The sequence below is a fragment of the Sebastes fasciatus genome, chromosome 22 (genome assembly GCF_043250625.1).
Source record: "Sebastes fasciatus isolate fSebFas1 chromosome 22, fSebFas1.pri, whole genome shotgun sequence".
Lineage (NCBI taxonomy): Eukaryota > Metazoa > Chordata > Actinopteri > Perciformes > Sebastidae > Sebastes > Sebastes fasciatus.
The window spans coordinates 5182815-5201652 of NC_133816.1; the positions used below are offsets into that span (position 1 = coordinate 5182815).

Sequence of the window (18838 nt, forward strand, 5' to 3'; positions counted from 1 at the left end):
GGTGAACACTATTGCCAAAGCGTCAATTCAATAATACATTTTAAAAAAAGAAAGAAAGGAACAAAATAAAAACAAAAACATTTATATACATATATACAATTCGTTAAGCAAATTACAATATATAGATATTTAAAAAGAACATGCATGTAAATGGAAGAAAACAATAAAGAAGTAATTAATGTTTGTTTTGTCAATAAAACAAACAAACAAACAAATAAAAAACAATTAATAACAATATATTGCAATATCAAATGATAACTGTAAAAAAAAAAAAAAAGAAACAAACATGAATAAATGAGAGCAAGTTTCAGGATGTGATTTGCAGATGGAACAATTTATATTTATATTTATTTTGATATTGATTTGAATGGGGAGTTCACTGACACGACAGTGAGGTCATTCAACTTCCGCTAGCATTAGCGGCCGGTGTTTGTTGACAGGCAACGCCGCTTTAGCATTAGCCTCTGCTGTGATAGTTCCACCGTGTTCATCGGGGCAAAATGGCTTCATCTAACTCATACAAACTCAGGTGCTCCATCCCGGGCCACGAGATGGACGTGAGGGGACTCGCATCGGCTGATTTTCCAGAGGGATCCTTCGTGTCTGTGTCCAGAGACCGAACCGGAAGAGTCTGGGTACCCAACTCAAGGTAGCTAGCAGTAGCATTAGCGTGCTACCCACTAACTCGTTGTGAGGGTTGGATAGGATTTATCTCAGTTTGTAGCTAAGTAAGTCACATGTCAGGAAAGGTGTGCTTTGCGAGGAAATAAGCAAGTCGAATAACAACCCCAGTGAGGTTATCTACTAGTAATAAATGAGCTTAGCTACGTTAGCTAACCAGCTGTTTGCTAACGTGCAGCTAGCTACTGAAATTAGCTTTGTCATTCATTCAACTCTCAATGTACGCAGCTCGGATGATCGAGGACTTTGCTTTGTGTTATGCATTTTGTCTGTCAGTTAATTTACTGACCTTTCTTGCAAGTGTTACCCACACTATTGTCAAACCACTTGTTCCCACATAAGTTCACTTATTTGCTGTCTTTCTCCCCTTGTCTTGACAGCCCAGACCAAGGCTTCACAGAGATGCACAGTATGTCTGGCCACTCCAATTTTGTATCCTGTGTATGCACCATCGCACCCAGTGAAACATATCCTCGAGGACTTATTGCCACAGGTGGAAATGATAATAACATATGTGTTTTCACACTGGACCAATCAACGCCCATATTCACTCTCACGGGTCACAAAAATACAGGTGAGTTACTTTTGCCTCACTCTCCACTCGTTATAATGTGCCCTTAAGGAGAACAAATCGTTACTCCAAGTCCTTTATCCCTTCTGCTGTTAAGCTGCTGAACACAGACCATACCCATTTTAAATGACTGTTATTTAGAGGAACTTTAAGATGTGTTGTTTTCATATATTGTTTCTTATTTTTTGTTTTTTATTGCTATAATCCTATTTATATGGTTCTTATTGTAACTTGTCCCTCCAACTGCCCCATGCCTTTTAATATTTTTCCTTTGACTTAACTAATTATTGGTTGTCTGTTATATGTATGGACTGGGAATGCTACAAATTAATTGCCCCCTTGGGGATGAATAAAGTTGTCTGAACTGAACTCCTAGGATAATTACTTTCTAATAAGTATCTGATTTGCTCTGCTGTTATTTGTCATTATGTAAAGAGGCACGTTTGCAGTTTATCTGGTTGCAGCTTTCGTTTAACGTTTAATCTCCACACAGTTTGCACTCTGTCTTCTGGGAAGTTTGGGACACTATTGAGTGGCTCCTGGGACACCACAGCCAAAGTGTGGCTCAATGAGAAGTGCATGATGACCTTGCAGGTACGCTGAAGCTTCTGTGATGTTAGGCAGTTTGTTAAATTGCTGACTGTGGTTGCACTTTTACAATATATCTTGACATTGATTTCATCTATGCAACTGTAACAAGCACATATATTATAGGGCGGTGTGACGGAGTAAAATCTTTGCTTGTTAATTTTGCTACAGGGCCACACTGCAGCCGTGTGGGCAGTGATCATTTTACCCGAACAAGGCCTTATGCTGTCCGGATCAGCAGATAAGACCATAAAGCTCTGGAAAGCTGGCCGCTGTGAGAAGACGTATGAAGGTGAGAATTTGCAGGTGGTTGACAGAAGTGAACACATTCTTTTTTTGTCTTTGTTTTTTTATTAGATCTGTGTGCAAACAAAAGTGTGATTATGGCTGTTGATTAGTAGGATTGTTGACAAAGTTTTTGAATGCTGAACAGTTTCAAATTTGACCTCTGTTTGCATATCTGGTCCTAGTAAGCAGTTCACCCTCAATCTTTTTTACTTTTTGACTGCTTTTAGCCAACAAAATGTGTGGAGTAGGATGTCAATCAACAGTTGTGTCAGATCAAAAAAATTCAAATAGTAAATTTATCATTCTTTGGTGGTAACTAAACATTATTTTGGAAAATAATTATAATCTATTCAGTCATAATAACTCAAAACATTTGTCTGGGGGTCCAGGGGCTTTGTGTTTAAAATCCATGATTACAACACAACCTGTTTTTCTTCCTTTTTAGGTCATGAGGACTGTGTAAGGGGTCTAGCAGTGATCAGCAACACAGAGTTCTTCTCTTGCAGCAATGACACAAGTATCAGGAGGTGGCTGGTGACAGGCGAATGTGTACAGGTCTATTACAGCCACACCAACTACATCTACAGCCTAGCTGTCTTCCCCAATAACCAAGGTGTGTTTTTTTGTGTTGGTATTTAAAATGTCTATGACTGGGAGACTTTTAATGTCTGTGTAGCGAACCAGTCTGGTCCTTGGTCATTTATTGAACCAGCATCCATTTGTTTTCCTGCTGTAAGATGGTAGCTGGCTCACCCTGACTTCATATACTGATGCTTTTTCCCCTAGATTTCATAAGCACGGGAGAGGACAGGACTTTGAGGATATGGAGGCAGGGAGAGTGCACTCAGACCATCCGTCTGCCTGCCCAGTCTGTCTGGTGCTGTTGTATTCTACCTAATGGTGATATAGCCATTGGGGCCAGGTAAGAACTGCATTCCTGCATTTATACAACATGATGGAGATTCTCAGATGAACATACAGTATGTAGTTTGTGTGGCTAACCCAGATGCTGCTCCTCTGCTCACAGTGATGGCATTATCCGCGTGTTCACGGAAGTTGAGGACCGCATGGCGAGCATAGAGGACCTGCAGGCCTTTGAGGATGAAATCTCCAAAACCACCATTGACCCCAAGACGGGCGACCTTGGGGACATCAAAATGGAGGACCTTCCTGGAAGGGAACACCTTGATGAGCCTGGTAAGAAAATAGACTGACATTTATTGTATCATGTTATATATATATCACTGTATCTGGTGTTTCTGGTTCATACCTTACCAAGATAGCACAATTCAGTCTGATAATGAGAAACGGTGCCAATGCTATTTCTGCATCAAGATTTGTTTGCTTGTTTCCTCAAGGGAATCGTGACGGACAGACGCGTCTAATTAAAGATGGACAGAAGGTCGAGGCATATCAGTGGAGTGTCAGCGATGGCCGCTGGATGAAAATCGGAGATGTGGTCGGAGGCTCAAACCAACAGATCTCCAAGAGCGTGGTGTATGAAGGAAAGGTAAGATCGTAAGCGTATTGACAAGACAAACGATGGCGATGCATGCACGCACGAGAACAGTCATGAACGACACCTGATCTCCCCTCAGGAATACGACTACGTCTTCACCATCGACGTGAATGAGGGAGGGCCGTCCATGAAGCTGCCTTACAATGTGGCCGAGGACCCTTGGCTGACGGCGCACAACTTTTTGCAGAAGAATGACCTCAGCCCCACGTTCCTCGACCAGGTTGCCAATTTTATAATAGAGAACACCAAAGGACATGTGGTGGGACCAGCCCAGCCCGCTGGTGGTGACCCATTCACTGGTGAGGCCAAAAGATAGATACTTGATACCTTTCAGAAACACTCAATGTCTTTTTTAATGTTGTTAGACTGAATTTATATTTTCCTAAAGGTGTTTTATCTCTTCATCTGACAGGAGGAGCTCGGTATGTCCCTGGAGCTTCTGATGAAAGGCCAGGTTTTGGAGCTGATCCTTTCACAGGTACAGTATGTTTATTTAAATATTTTTCACAATCTGAACATCACCAGAGATGTTCTTTTCAGAGCTGTTTTTTTTTCCCACAGGCTCCGGTCGCTACATCCCAGGGTCGGGTCCTGACCCAAGTACTGCTACAGGTGGTGCAGATCCCTTCACAGGTGAGTTATTTACTGAAGGAATCTCTGTATTGTGGACAACTCGGTGTAAACAACAGACAAACGAAACCAACACTCTTGAAAATCTGAGATAGGGAGGTCATTATGCTTGTGTATTGGGTGAAAACCATGTATTAATTTCTGATTGCTGTACGCGTTTCTCTTATATGAAAGCGGTACAAGGCAGTAGTGTTTTGTTTTTAAGTCTTTAATGTTGTCACTCATTGGATCATACTCTTCCCTACTCTGCAGGAGGCGGTGCCTACTCCTCAGCAGCCCACAGACAGACGGCAACCAACATCTACTTCCCCAAGACTGATGGCGTGACCTTTGAGCAAGCCAATTCTTCGCAGATCATGGGTGAGCATTTTTATTTATAGCTTTGATGATGTGTCTCTACAGTCTGGATGTGTCAATTGTGAATGACAAAACATTTCTAAGAACTTTATTCATAGATTTAGGAGTGTGTGGACACTTGAACTGTGTTTAAAGGCCCTGAAAACCTTTTTTCTTCCCTCTATCAGCTTTTTACTGAGTGATGGGGTCCTTTGGGAACACACTGTTTTCTGCCAAAGCTAGAACAGTTTGTCACATTAGAGACTTCCTTGTGTATCTATTTAATCTCTTTGCTCTTCTCACTGGTTTGAAACGGGTGGGACTCAGTTTGGAAAATGTTATTCAGAAATATTTGAAACAAAATCTGATGACAGTTGGTGGGCACTGTCAACAAAATCTGATCAAACCAAGCCGAATAACATTTTTGAGTTATTCTTATTAAATGATATCTAAAGATGTTTTTTTTTACTTTTATGTTGCATATTTAGTCATGAATATTTCATGTTTTTTTTTTTTTTTAAAGCTTAATACCACATTACATTTAACCACATTTTCAGGGGCTTTAAAAGTAAACATTTCCAATTCATTACTTGTCATGAAGATATTGTACTAAAATGCCTTTCCCCTTGTTCATTAAATTTTCTTTACTGTGTCGGGGTCAATGATTTGTTCTTTTCTCACCAGCCAAGATAAAGGAGCTGAATGGAGGTGCCCCACAGGAGCACAAGCTTTCCGATGAACTTCTGGAAAGCCTTGAGAAGCTCCTGGTGTCCGTGTCTGATCCCAACTCCTCCACCACGTCACCCCCAACCATCCAAGAGATCAACCTGCTGTGGAAGGCCTCTCACTGGCCTGAAGGTACAACAACAGCAGTCAAACCCAATTTATGATATTTTATTGTTTTTCATTTCAATTGATTTTATGATTTCTGCTAAATAATTATCAAAAACAGAAAGAAGAACATGATTTAAGGTTATTCAGTTCATTATTGTTCACTAACTAAACTCCCCTTTCCTTCCCCCTGGACTTCAGACATTGTGTTTCCTGTCCTGGACATTATGAGGCTGGCAGTGCGCCACCCACAGGTTAACGAGAGCCTCTGTGGCGAGGCGGAGGGAGTCCAGCTGTGCAACCACCTGCTGAGCCTGATGAGGACCGAGGGGCGTCCTGCCAACCAGATGCTGGCGCTGCGGACTCTGTGCAACTGCTTTGGCGGCAGGCACGGCCGAGCCCTCCTCCTGGCCCAGCGTGAAACGGTGCTATCACGTGCTGCCGACCTGGCCAGCGTCTGCAATAAGAACATCCACATTGCCCTGGCCACTCTGGTGCTTAACTACGCCGGCTGCCTGCACAGCCAACCCGATCTGGAGGCCAAGGCCCAGTGCCTGTCTGTGGCCAGCAGAGCTCTGGAGACGGTACAAGACAAGGAGGCTGTGTTTAGGCTGCTGGTGGCCTTGGGAACCACTGTGTCCTCAGACCAGACAGCCCAGGACCTGGCTCGCTCCCTGGGGGTCAACTCTCAGATTTCCAAGTACTCATCAGTGTCTGATCCATCTAAGGTGGCCGAGTGCTGCCAGCTGGTTTTAAAAGAACTACAATGATTTGCATGATTAGAAAAAAAGAGCACCGGTTTTCTTACTATCACTCTGTTCTGCTTAATCAGTTGTGGTGGAGACTTAAATAATTGTATGTTCTGCAATAAAAAAGGACAAATTAAATCTCTGCATATGCTTAGCCTGTGTTTTTATTACTGCACTACCTTTCTAAAGCCCCTTGACTAATTTGTGGGTAAATGTGGGACGAATGCATGTAATAATGGCTTATAACAATACACTGTGTCAAGTTAAATCTATGTCTAGCCTTTTAATGTGTTTTATATTATTTCCTACTGCCATGTTAAACTCTGATTTGGTGAAACAATACCTCAATAAAGTATCTTATTACAGGGAAAGTGAAATGCAAATCTTAACTGGGGGAAAAAAAACAACTGGTGAGGGACATGTGGATATTGTGCTTGCTGAATGTCCTGACAGTTAAAATGGTTACTTATTAGAGGAGTAAATTTATCGACCGTTAACTCTCTATTTACAATGCAATGCAATCTTTTTCTAAGCTTGGTAATTGTGGGTTTTCAGTGGTTTATTAACTATTAAAACTGGCCTGAAGCCTGTAATGTTCTCCACTTCTTTGTGTGATACTGTAGAAGCAGTCCGCCTTGTCCAACATCGAATCAAATGAGTCAACTTTGTATTTACACCAGGTTAAGTGACCTGAGGTACCCCCATAAAACAATACTAGTTAATAACTATTTTATAGGACATAACAGATGAAAAAACACACCAAATATAACTAGTTGTTTGCTGTGCAAACAAATGTGAAACAGTCGGATCGTATCGTATCGTAAATTCGTGAGCCTGGTTTGATAGCTCAGGGCTTATGCCCTTTTCTATCATAGGAAATCATTGGAGGGAGGAGAGAGGAGATGGAGGAGGAGCCCAGTTGGTGTTGAGGCATCATGGCCCATGCCCAGCCAGTTGAGGAGTTTTTTATATATATATATATATATATATATATATATATATATATATATATATATATATATAATATAAATACAGCAATTAAAAAAATAATGAAGCCAAGAACCAGGTGTGGACAGGCCTGTGGCACACGAGCCATTCCCTGGACCTGAGCCTGCTCTGACTATGTACAGGTATGGATGAGGTGAACTACGTGACCATATATGAATGGACACAGCCTGGTCTCATCTCACATTCATCACCATTTACTCTCTGATCACATATAAACTACATCACTGCCCAAAGGCTAGACAGATGCTTTCAAATGAAGTCACGTGTGTTAATGTCAACGCTAAAAATGTGCATATATATATATATGTTTATTTATTTTTATTTATCTATCTTTTTCTTTCTTTAATTAATTTTTCTCTCCTTTTTGTTTTATCCATATTTAATTTAATTTAATTTTGTTATGAGGAAAAGGAAGAAAAAAAAAAGGAATTATATATATATAGATAAATAGATATATAGATAGATATAAGAAAGGAAAAAATAAAGAAAGAAAAATAAGTAAATAATAAAAATATCAGAAACAGTGGGAAACAGTTTAGAAGTGCATTCGTAAACCGGAAGTACTTCTTAACAACATCCGGGTTGTTATTGGAAAAATTGGCGGTTTGTGTTCTCGCTGTTTTCTTGTTCCTGAAACTAAAATCTGTGAAATACTCTTTTGTTTGTATCTCGACCTGCTCGTTTAACACGTGTAACTGTTCCTCGACAGTGTTTGTCAATCTGAGAACCGTTTCTTACATGTCAGATATGTTGACGAACTCCAAACAAGTTAAGGAAGCTAGCAGAAGTTAGCCAACGGGGAACTTTAGAGCTAGAGCTAGCAGCTGAAGCTAGCTGTGTTAGCCAGGCTGGCTCTCTGACCAGCCGCCACCGGACACACTCACTCTGCTTCTCTCATCTCGGAATAATGGCCAACCCGCTATTGTTGCAGAGAAAGACTGGAAAATATCTGTGGTTTTCTCTTGTTGGACTCGGACTTGAACCGGACACTGCACTGTCGTCCATCGCTGGCAAAACCAGCAACGTGAAACACATCAACCTGGGACCGTGAGTCTGCTTCTCTTGTGGATAACATATTGATTTCATTATTTAAAAAGGATCCCCATTAGCTTATACCAGTGGCATCAGCTAGTCTTCCTGGGGTCCGAAATCAAGTACATTACATTTATCACTTACATATTATATACATCATATTTGTGTTACACTAATAACATTCACATTTACCAAACATATATAAATTTCACCTTCATACACATCTTCCACAACCATTTAGCTTCACGGTGCAGCATTAGGGGAAAAGGAACAAACGAAAAACCATACATGACCAACACTGCAGTGGTTATATTAACAGCTAACTTATTTTTTTTAATAATGTCTTTATTGTTTTTTTTTGTTATACAAACATCAACATCATTATGCAATATATTCAATACAGGATTTACTTTAACAAACATAACATCCCCCACACACCCACCCTGTTCTCTCTTAACTTTTCCCTTTCTCACAGGGCCAAAATCAATACACAGCTTCACAGTATCAATCAGACAATTTAACAGTTAAATGGCACCTCTAACAAAATGAAGATACACATAAACAGAAAATACATATATAGAAAATAAATAATAAATGAAATAAAAAGATTTTCAAAAACAAGAATCCATTCCCTTCTGAGGGTCTACCACTATTGTGAATTTTACGTATCCTATCTTAATTATTCCTCCTGTAAAAATTAACAGCTAACTTAACTTATTTTTTGTCTAATAGGAATATGTTCGACAAACCAAACAAAGATGCCTTCTACATAGTAACCCATTTCCTGTTGGAGAGACTCAACCCGACACGATTCAATGAGGCATACAGGTAAGATTAGATATGATTGACTATTTCCATTCATATATATAAAGGTGCCTATGATTCTGTGTCAAGATAATGAAATATTTGTTTTGGTTTTAGGCACTGCTGGCCTGTTTTGGGCCACAAAGCGGATGCTGAGTTCCGCAAAGTTACCTGCGCTTGGCTGCGAGAAATAATGGTAAGATTGTTTGAGTGTTTCACATTTATGTTCATCTTCATCTGTCCAGTATTCACAGGTTCAATGTCCTCAAACATGGGAAATTGTGTCCATCTTTTCTTCCTTTGTAGCTTCATTCGTTGCCGGTGTCACACCAAAATCTGTGACGGCAGAGAGCCAGCAGCACATAAGGTCACCATTTCTGGCAGCTGAAAATGTGACCCCACTTTTACTCTTTACAGTTTTGTGAATATATCTTTGAATTAGAAATATTAAATTACATTTATGATTTTGATAATTTAGTTTTGTGTGTTACATATTTACAGCTGCAGTAAGGTCATACTTGCTGATGACAGCAGAAATGGTGACCTCATGTATTGCTGGCTCCTCTACGGTCCCAGATTGATCCATGTCTGCTCCTCACTCTAATCTCCTTACATACTTACCATAAATATTTGTTTAAAGTTTTTGTACTACATAAAAGGCACACAAATCCACATATATAAACACCCATCCACTGCAAGTTCCTGTCTCACCGCTACATCACTTTTTCTTTGTCAGTTTTGCAGCAAATCACTTCCAGGCAAATTTTGCATACAGTTAAAAAATGTTAAACCTTGTGCAAATTAAGCTTTTCACAACACGGGTCAAATGTCTAAAATATAAGTGGCACTTGTGTTGTTTAGTAAACTGTATAATTTAGTAACAATCATCTGTTTTAACTGTGTGTAGGATGAAACTGCAAATGCAGGATCCAGGGTGGTAGCATCCTTGTTCCTCTCGCCCGGAGGCCCCAAGTTTATCAACTTGATGGGTCATCTGGCCAATCACGTCATGCTGCAGGAAATGAAGACATTCACCACAAGTAGGTCTAGTTAGAAAACCATGTCATATATATTTTTCAATATCAGCAGATCGTATTCATAATCTGACTTAAATTCGAAAATGTAGAGTGTCACAGTTTCACTTTGTCTCATATAATTGGCATTAAGTTGGCACCCAAAAGACTCAAATAATCTTGAATATTGTCATTGCCAGAGGACAGCTGGGTTCCTGAGGCTGCAGCGATGCCTGCCTCCTCCCTGGACATGGCAGAGAAGAGGCTCAGCCTGACCCACACCCGGTTTTTGAAAGCTGCAGTGAATCAGGATCGTTTTCTTCATGAGTACCAGAGACGAGCACAGTAAGTTCTTGGTAGTCCATCTTGGCAGTTGGACAGAACTAGATGTTATTTCATATTTACATCAATAGATAGAAGCTTTCTACTTCACTACTACAGTAAAACAAATTAACATACCACTTGTCAGCTCAGGATATGGCAATGAAATCCAATTTCTCTGACTAGCTCAAGTCTGGCATTAACAAAAATGAAATATGTGATGTAATATTTAGCAAATACAACAGTTAATAAAGATAATGGCATCAATATCAGTTGTGAATAAAACAAAATTATATGAAATGAAATGAAAATGTGATTTTTGTGATCATAACTTTAAATTGACTCTTCTTTTTCTATATTTAGAAGTAGCAACAGTGTTGCAAATATAATGTTGTGCATTGCCTATATCTATTCATTATAATAGTTTGTTCATCCTGAGACTTAAGAGCTCCAGTAAATAGCAGTAGTCCATTTAAGATGACACTTAATTGATCCAAGAGGGGAGATGTTTTGTCATTCCTTTTTCTCCGTACTCACTTGAAACTAAATATGTTGATAAAACTATTCAATAAGTCATGTTTAATGTATTAGCTGTATGGCCTGTTGCTTTCAGTATGCGGAGATATTCTTTCTACTAATACTTTTGCTTCTTCTATTATTGTTGTGAGGTTATACTGCATGTCTTTTACTTTGCTGAATATTATTTTCTATCACTGCAATGAGCTATTTTTTCAGAGTTAATTTTCCGTTTGAATCTTTTGTCGCTGCATGTCATGTTTCATTGGCTATTTGTTTCAAGCCCCACCTGTTTCTTGTGAACAAATTGGTAAACCTGTGGTTAACGAGACCAGTTGGCAGCTGCTGAACGTGTCCACAATCAGTGTCCTTGTTTCAGGCTTGTCATATCAGGAAAAGCACAGGTGAAACCAATTTTGTTAATGATGGCTCGGGTCCATGAAGTGGCCCAGTGAGCCAGCTCACCTATATTATCTATTAGACCTGTGCTTTTCTAGCTATCACATGTCAACTGTTTGCTGTGAAAAAGGCCTCTTGAAACCATGTGCACAGACTGCTACATTATGTTGAAGATTCTAAAGGTTTGCGTTTTAAGCATGAACTTGTTGATGAAGAGTTTATTTAATGGAGTGTTTTGCACATGGGAGTCAGTTTCTACCACCACTATTGGTCATTTCTATTTTGATTAAGCTGTTTTCTTTTGTTTCTCCTTTTTTGAAGGGTCTTGGTGAAGTCTATGAGGGACATCAGAGCAGAGGGTGCCAAGTATGATGAGCTACTCAAGTATGTATGACTTTTTCTTATTTGTTTTCTCAGTGCTTCTGACTTCCATTTTCTTAGTCCAATTTGTTTAATCTGTCTCCGTCTATCTACTTTCAGGCGTCACAGCAGTGATTCTACACAAGAGGGAGCTTCTTTAGCTGAGAAGACCAAAATAGTATGTAATGTTTGTAAAATTTCCTACAAAATATAAGATGTGTTGGCGATGTTTATTTTTCAAAGAGCTCACATAAGTACTTGGTGGTCTTAAGGTGCGCTCCTTGTGGTCTGATTTTGATGGAATGCTGTCAACTACCAAAGAGGAGCAGCATGCAGTGGAAAGTGTTTTGAAGGGGGATGTAGATCAATACGTCCTGGACGGGACGGATCGAGTCCTCAAAATTCCTCGCAGTCTGCTGGAGAGAATTGAACAGCTCCCACATCAGGTAAGAGTGAAGATAGGGGGTCAGTGCACTCTGTTACTGGGGAGCCTTTTAATTCCTATACACGGCACATAAGATTGTTCTTCATTTGGTTCTGACTTTATAGTTTTTAGTCTTTTCGCTGTTACCTCACGCATTGTTTTCCAGTTGAGTTCAGGGAACGTGTATGAGGCCGGTCAGCTGAACCTCCTGTGTGTGTTGGAGCTGACAAACCACGCGCTGCAGCTCCTGAGGGAGGAGTGTTGTCGGGTGTCTCATGCCCCCAAGCCTCAACTCAGTCCTCAGCAACTGCAGGAGAAATGTCAGCAGATGGCACGGGCGCTGCAGAACCTCCACCTCATCAGGTACTATACATTGACCCGTACTCGCTTGATAGGATGCACAATCTGTCTGATGCGCTGCAACTTTAATCGATGTATAGGTATTGAGCGCAATCTTTTTCATTAGAGGATTTTAATTTGGGGTTTTCTCAAATGTGCAGCGTAATTGTTAGTTTGCTGAGGTGGATATCTGTATCTAGATATCCTCAACTACTTGTGGTTTGTAAACTGCAATTGTTAATGGAACATTTGTTATCATGGAATAATTATTTCAATAGTATTTGCTTGCTAACTGAAAATTAGAAGACTTGAGTACCAGTGTATTAACCTTGTTCTTTTCCCCCCAGACAAAGGATTTCCAAGGAAGAAATACCTGAGGTCAGGAGTACCATCAGAGAGTTGGAGACTGCGTGGGACAGGAAGTGGATGGCTACCCTGAAAGACACACCCCTAGTCTCTTTTCTGAATGAAGATCCTGTGAGTACCAAAATGTTTTGCAACTCAAGTCATTTCACTGAAGTTGCAGATCTTAATTTACTTTTTATTTGGCTGTTTTTAGGCTCTCGGCTTCCTCTCACCAATGGCTCCACTGTCTTTTGAACCGGCGGCTGACACTAGTTACCGAAGTAGTGTCTTTTCCCAGTACCCTGCAACGCTTCTTGGTGAGCAACATCTGATTACATATCAGGTCATGTATTAATTTGGGTCTGTCACAACATTGCAGTCTTTATTCTAATCATGCTTCTCACAATTTTTCAGAGGAGAAGCCTGCAGAGAGTAAATCACAAGAAGATGCCCCCCCTAGTTATTCTAACCTGAAGAGGTAATCAATCTTTTAACAGCTCTTATGAGAAATGTAGGCCAAATGTTGACATTGTGTTTGTTGTATTGGCTTCTGATGGGAGGCAGATACCTGGGCAGTCCTGAGCAGTGCTCTGTCCGTCACTAGTCCTCCCTACAGCATCCTTGCTCTCTGATGACCGAGGCGAATTGAGAGAAATCGCCACGGACAGATACGGAGCTGACACTTTATTTCTGCATGACTTTGTTTATACAAAGGTATATTAACATAATTGAGCTTAAATAAAAAAAATTTAGAGCAAAGGGGGCAAGTTTAATACCAACCTCATGGACTTATTATGAAATGTTGAGACTCAAGCATGTACAAGAGGTTTGGTGGTAGTGTCTAGACATTGTAAAAGACCGTAGGCTAAAAAAGAAAAGTGTACATATGGGAAACTCTATTACACCTCACCAGATATAATGCAGCTTTTCTGATGTGCTGTGCAGCTTGGGATTTATCAACCTTCTGTTTAATTACTGGTCTACTTGGGTACATTGTAAGCTACTAAAATAAGAGCCTGACTTTGGAGTTACTCATCCATTCAACAGTGGAATTAAGGACAGGTGCAGGGCAATGTGCCCACTTGGCTCAGGGATTAGCACTGAGCCAAGGCCACATACTGAGCTGTTATTGGCTACAGATTGCTTACACTCTACCTAAGCTTTACTGCATTGTGAGGAAAATATAAGTGGGGAAATTACACTTTACTGTGCAGACAGTGCGTCACACTGTGCGAGCTGTTTTTGAATAACAAATCAAGCGTTTTGTCTTTCGAAACAGCTCTTGCCCTGCAACAGCTGAGAGGACAGAAAGTCCTGTCGTCACCACTCAAGCAGCATCACAAGCTAATAGCTCTCTTTGCTGGCTTTTCGACACGCCTGCATCCCCTCCTCTCCCGAGGGCTCCATCAATGCCACCACCTCAGGCTAGTATTATATTTCAGCTAATCTCAGTTTTGAGTTAAACTCCAGTTTATTGGATTCACTCCACTTATGAATTTGTGTGCACCAGTTCTTCTGATAAACCTGTGTTTGGTTTTAGGCCAGTGTGAGGAAGACGGCCCCTGTTCACCAGAAGGTGGCCCCTGTTCACCAGAAGGTGGCCCCTGTTCACCAGAAGGTTGCCCCTGTTCACCAGAAGGTGGCCCCTATCAGGACAAAGACACAGATATTGGATATGGAATTTGATAACCTCGCTGATCAGGTATAGTGACTTTCAAACTAATGGAAGTGTCAAAGGAGTTAAGAGTTGTAAACAGTCCTTGTTTAGGTATATAATTGAGAAAAAAAACAGACGGGTAGTCTAACAATACTGAAGGCATTTCTTTTAAAAAGCCATGTTACAATCTGCAAGTCTGGAATGAGGGGGGGGGAGTGACCACGTGAGATGCACAAATGTGGCTAGGATTTTATAGCGACCCAGTTCTGACTTAAAGAGTGTGTGTGTGTGTGTGTGTTAGTTTGCAGATGCTGTAACGACAACTAGCCCCTGTCCAGAAAGCAGGGTCAAAGGTCTGGACTTGGATGGCCTTCTTGGCACTCTTCATGGTGATCCCTTCTCTACTAGAAAGCAGCTCACACGTACACCAGAGAGCTTGAGTAAGTCATGAGCTATTGCATTTGATCCTCAGCCTTAAATTTTGGTAAATTGACTGAAGGGATGAGCTTATTTAGAATGGCATGATGGTTTTAGACTGAAGAATGTGGCTTATAAAACTGTCATGATGTGAAAATATGCCTTTTAATTGGTCAAATTTAACATGTATTCTTTTCTGAAGTTCTGGATGTGAAGACCTCCTGGCGCAAGGCAGTCGAGGAAGACAAAGCTGAGAAAATCGGGCGATTAGCCAAGTTTAACGACAGCGTAAAAGGGTTGCTCTCTCCCCTCGATGAGAACAAAGTGTTGCAGAGCCAGCAGGCAGTCTCCCACAAATCCACTCCGTTGTGGGACACCTTCGACACCGAGGGCCTCGACAGCCCGAGCGGCACAGGCAGCAGCGCGGTCCAGTTCAGCCTCGACCACGAAACACTCCCTGAAATGCCGAGCTGCGACAGTCTGCTGAGCCTCGATGATATGATGAGCGAGGACGACGACGAGCTCTTGATCCCGTCCCTGAAGACTGAGGCGATGCGTACGCCACTAAGCACACGTCATCATCTGGGTCAGATCCAGCAGGCGGGCGGTGATGGCTCCTTTATGGACAGCAGGAAGAGGACACCTGGTTTGGACATAGACTGGCTAATGGAGCCTGCAAAGCCAATGGAAGCCACAGACAAGGTCTTCTCACTGGACTTAGAAACACTGGAGACACCTTCACCCCCAAAGAAGCAGGAGTACAGCCTCCCACAACTGATCACATTCTCCCCGATAGATGACATGAAGTGCTAACTACATTCATATTGAAACCACTTGTCAGCTTCACTGGCTGCCCTGATTTTAACAATGTAACAAATAGTTGTACATAGCTGTAAAATAACCAACTTTTGGCACACATTAAATTACATTTTCCTGTTTAAGTTTTTATTTAAAATAGTAAGACATGAACTGCTTAAATAAAATGGCAAAATGTGGCTCATTGCCTTTTCACTTGTGTTCATGATTAGGTTTATTAACTTGTTTGTTATGCATGTGCAGGAGAACAACATGGAACTCCTGAAACAACTCCTGTTGGGTAACAGAAGTGTTTTGGGTCCACTGTATTCATGAAAAGCTAGCCTGCCTCTTACCTGTAACATTAGGATTGCACTATTAGGATGGTTTCCATCCAACCACTATCTTTTAGAGGATATGAAATGTCTTTGTATGTATGTGACCACAGATATGAAAGGGACCATGGTCAGTCAGGAGATGACAGTTGTAGAATTTCTTATTAAACAGTTGGGAAAAAAACTAACACTCTAGGATTCTTGACACTGTATGTCAAAGTTTCAACTGCAGTCTGAAGCAAATCTGAGTTTGATTAAAAAATACGTACTCATATATTTGTGGCTTGCAAAGCCATTCATCAGGAAGTATGCATTGATGTCTTAAAATGTAAAATGACTACAGGAGAGTCGGACTGGGTTTGGGGCTACTGGTGTTTTCTGAGAGCAGCAAAAATATACAAATATGAAGTTTTTCTCACGCACCTGTTGCTTTCTTATATATATGTGTAACTTCTCTCAGTTTAAGATGGGGGGCGTCAGAAGCTGAGAAAAACCATGGAGCAAAAGAAAAATATGAGTCAAGGCAGCAATAAAAATGTAGCAAATTCAGGATGTCCAATCATTTCACCTTCACAATAAAATTCTGAATTTCCAATTGCCAGCTGAAACTTTTCATTTGTTTTCCGTTCAGTATATCCTGGATGTTGCACATGCCATACTTTACCAAAGTTAACTAGGGGAAATGCAGTGTATTTGGGAACAACTATCTAGAAACATAGGGTGAATTGGGCATGATATAGACTGTGCTTGTTGGACCTTGCACACCATTCAGTCTCGTCACAACAGCTGTTTCGCCTTTGCCATTGCAGAAAGAGGATTAAGATGTCACTTTACTGATTACCAGAGGGGGAATCCACATATTACAGCAGTACAAGAAAAGGTCTAAAGAGGTGAAAAAAGTTCACGCAAACGTTTACAAATGAATAAAACAAAATAAGACATTAAGGAAATGACATTGAAGCACATACAGTAGACTGCAATACTTTATACTGCTATACATAGACTATATAAATATGATTTGTGCATTGTGCAAATAGCTGCGCAAAATATATATGTACACAAGTAATGAGTTTAGTAGTGCAACTGCTGGCCTTAAGTAGGTAGAATTGTGATCATACTGACGTTTTAATAGGCTATCTACATATAATGTATGTAGTATATATAATATCAGTATAAATATAGTTATTTATGTATAATGGTTACAACCAAAAGCAGCAGGATTATATATCATACATGTAATACACTACATAAATGTGTGTGTGTATATATATATATATATATATATTAAGGGGTGTAAGACAACTTAAAAAAAATTATGTATATATATTTTTCATAGTTGTCTTACAAAATCAAGGTCACGCGACCCCCCCATGTGGCTTTGGAACCAGTGAACTAAATAATATAATATACGATACATAATAAATTTATATTATATTCATCATGTTATTAAGTATGGTACTTCTACTACTGATAATAATAAGATTCAAGATTCAAGCCCTTTATTGTCAATGTAAGTACAACGAAATTAGATTGTAACAATCCCATAGGTGCTAAAAAAGATAATACATTAAAAAAGAGATATTGCAATATAAATATAAAAAAATATAAAAGATAATACAATATAAAATATAAAAATACAATATGTATATTGATGAGATGACAGTTTTGCCAGATTATCAGATAATTATATAATTATTGCACAGAGTGATCAGCATGTTATTGCACATATCCCTAACAGTAGATTTACAGTATTTACATTGCAAAAGTGACACAAAAGTGACCAACGTGTTATTGCACATTTACATTGCACGTGTTCAACTCAGACAGAGGAGACGTCAGAGTTCAGGAGGTTTAAGACAGTTGGGGGGGGGGGGAAATAATAATAATAATTGTTATTATTATTATTATTATTATTATTATTGCTATATTTATTGACACAATTTTCTTTCAGCGTTAAATAAATAAGTAACTTTACTCTGAAACTGCAACACACTGTTAGATTGTTTACCATTGAGGGAGCTTTACTTTGAAAAGGCACACCGGAAAATGCTAGCTTCATGGTGGCTAGCTTGCTAGCTCTCCCCGAGGCCGCTAGCCTCTCTCTCTCTCTGTCAGTTGTAGCCTCTCCTCCTCCTCCTCCTCCTCCTCTCTTCTCTGGGCGGTTCCAGTCTAGAGAGAGAGAGACGTTTAGGGAAGAAAGCCCACTAACAAAACTATCAGCGCAGACACACAAACATGGCGCCTGCTGCCTCCGCCGACAACTTCACCTGAAAGTGTGTTGAAGAAGTGACCAGCAAAGTTTCACAGGACTATCTCCAAGTGCCTTTTTGGTTTTGTTTTAACCTGTTTCGGTTTGCACAAACTAGAAACACGGAATATACCAAGCGGGTACAAACAGCAAGTTGCCTACATGTCAACATTGTGTCTCTCTGCAGTGTAAACAGCTGGTAAGTGCTCGTGTTTCTTTAATATGGAGATAGCTGAGCTTAGCAGAGTTTGAAGTAGTAGTTTGGTGTTAGCTGTGTTACTTTAGCTGTACAGGTCTGATAAACACTGATCATACATGTTCCTGGTGTTGCCTCTCTCTACACTTTCCATCGTGTTGTTGTCCGACCGCGGAAAGAGAGACTGCACAGCGGCCACGTCTCACTGCTTGATCACAGGAGGACATTTCTGTTGTTATATCCGCGGTGATGTGTCTATTTCCTGCATTAAAGTTGACCTAATTATGGGGTCGGATGCAACAGTTGGGAATATAACACTCCTCCCTCTCTCTCTCCTTCCTCTCTCCCTCCTCTTCCTCTCTCCTCCTTGACGCCAGATAATCAGACTCTCCTGGAGCCTGTCTAACCTTGCAGGTGTCTACTCTTTGAACCACAC

The 18838-nt window shown here is 40.4% G+C and overlaps 3 protein-coding genes and 1 non-coding gene across 8 annotated transcripts in view; all 4 read left to right on the forward strand.

Annotated features, from left to right (window-relative positions):
* The first annotated feature begins 392 nt into the window (after positions 1-392).
* Positions 393-6339, forward strand: plaa (phospholipase A2-activating protein). The gene is made up of 14 exons (XM_074623257.1): positions 393-649; positions 1062-1255; positions 1746-1846; positions 2012-2132; positions 2574-2741; positions 2915-3050; positions 3156-3325; positions 3487-3638; positions 3727-3946; positions 4060-4125; positions 4209-4280; positions 4530-4637; positions 5298-5471; positions 5646-6339. The coding sequence occupies exons 1-14, from the start codon at positions 501-503 to the stop codon at positions 6212-6214; spliced, it is 2400 nt and encodes a 799-aa protein (XP_074479358.1). The 5' UTR covers positions 393-500; the 3' UTR covers positions 6215-6339.
* A 1449-nt stretch (positions 6340-7788) lies between these two features.
* On the forward strand, positions 7789-16146 carry haus6 (HAUS augmin-like complex, subunit 6). 3 transcript variants are annotated; one of them, XM_074623368.1, is made up of 17 exons: positions 7789-8248; positions 8966-9061; positions 9155-9233; positions 9945-10077; positions 10251-10395; positions 11608-11670; positions 11767-11824; positions 11919-12092; positions 12237-12433; positions 12757-12886; positions 12969-13071; positions 13169-13232; positions 14034-14178; positions 14295-14351; positions 14394-14456; positions 14713-14851; positions 15031-15823. In XM_074623368.1, the coding sequence occupies exons 1-17, from the start codon at positions 8109-8111 to the stop codon at positions 15639-15641; spliced, it is 2397 nt and encodes a 798-aa protein (XP_074479469.1). In that variant the 5' UTR covers positions 7789-8108; the 3' UTR covers positions 15642-15823. The 3 variants fall into 3 exon arrangements, with proteins under 3 accessions (XP_074479469.1, XP_074479468.1, XP_074479470.1); XM_074623367.1 differs by having other exon boundaries at positions 14295-14456; positions 15031-16146; XM_074623369.1 differs by lacking the exons at positions 7789-8248; positions 8966-9061; positions 9155-9233; positions 9945-10077; positions 10251-10395 and adding an exon at positions 11125-11291 and having other exon boundaries at positions 14295-14456; positions 15031-16146.
* On the forward strand, positions 13309-13439 carry LOC141761433 (small Cajal body-specific RNA 8). The gene has a single exon (XR_012592576.1).
* A 1935-nt stretch (positions 16147-18081) lies between the features above and the next one.
* The window catches only part of dennd4c (DENN/MADD domain containing 4C), a 45977-nt gene continuing 45220 nt past the window's right edge, over positions 18082-18838 (forward strand). For 2 of the 3 annotated variants that reach the window (XM_074624312.1, XM_074624314.1), the window contains exon 1: positions 18086-18405. The gene's annotated coding sequence lies outside the window, so the exon portion shown is untranslated. Of the gene's footprint in view, positions 18406-18838 lie in introns of all 3 variants that reach the window. The other variant, XM_074624313.1, reaches the window with a different exon arrangement.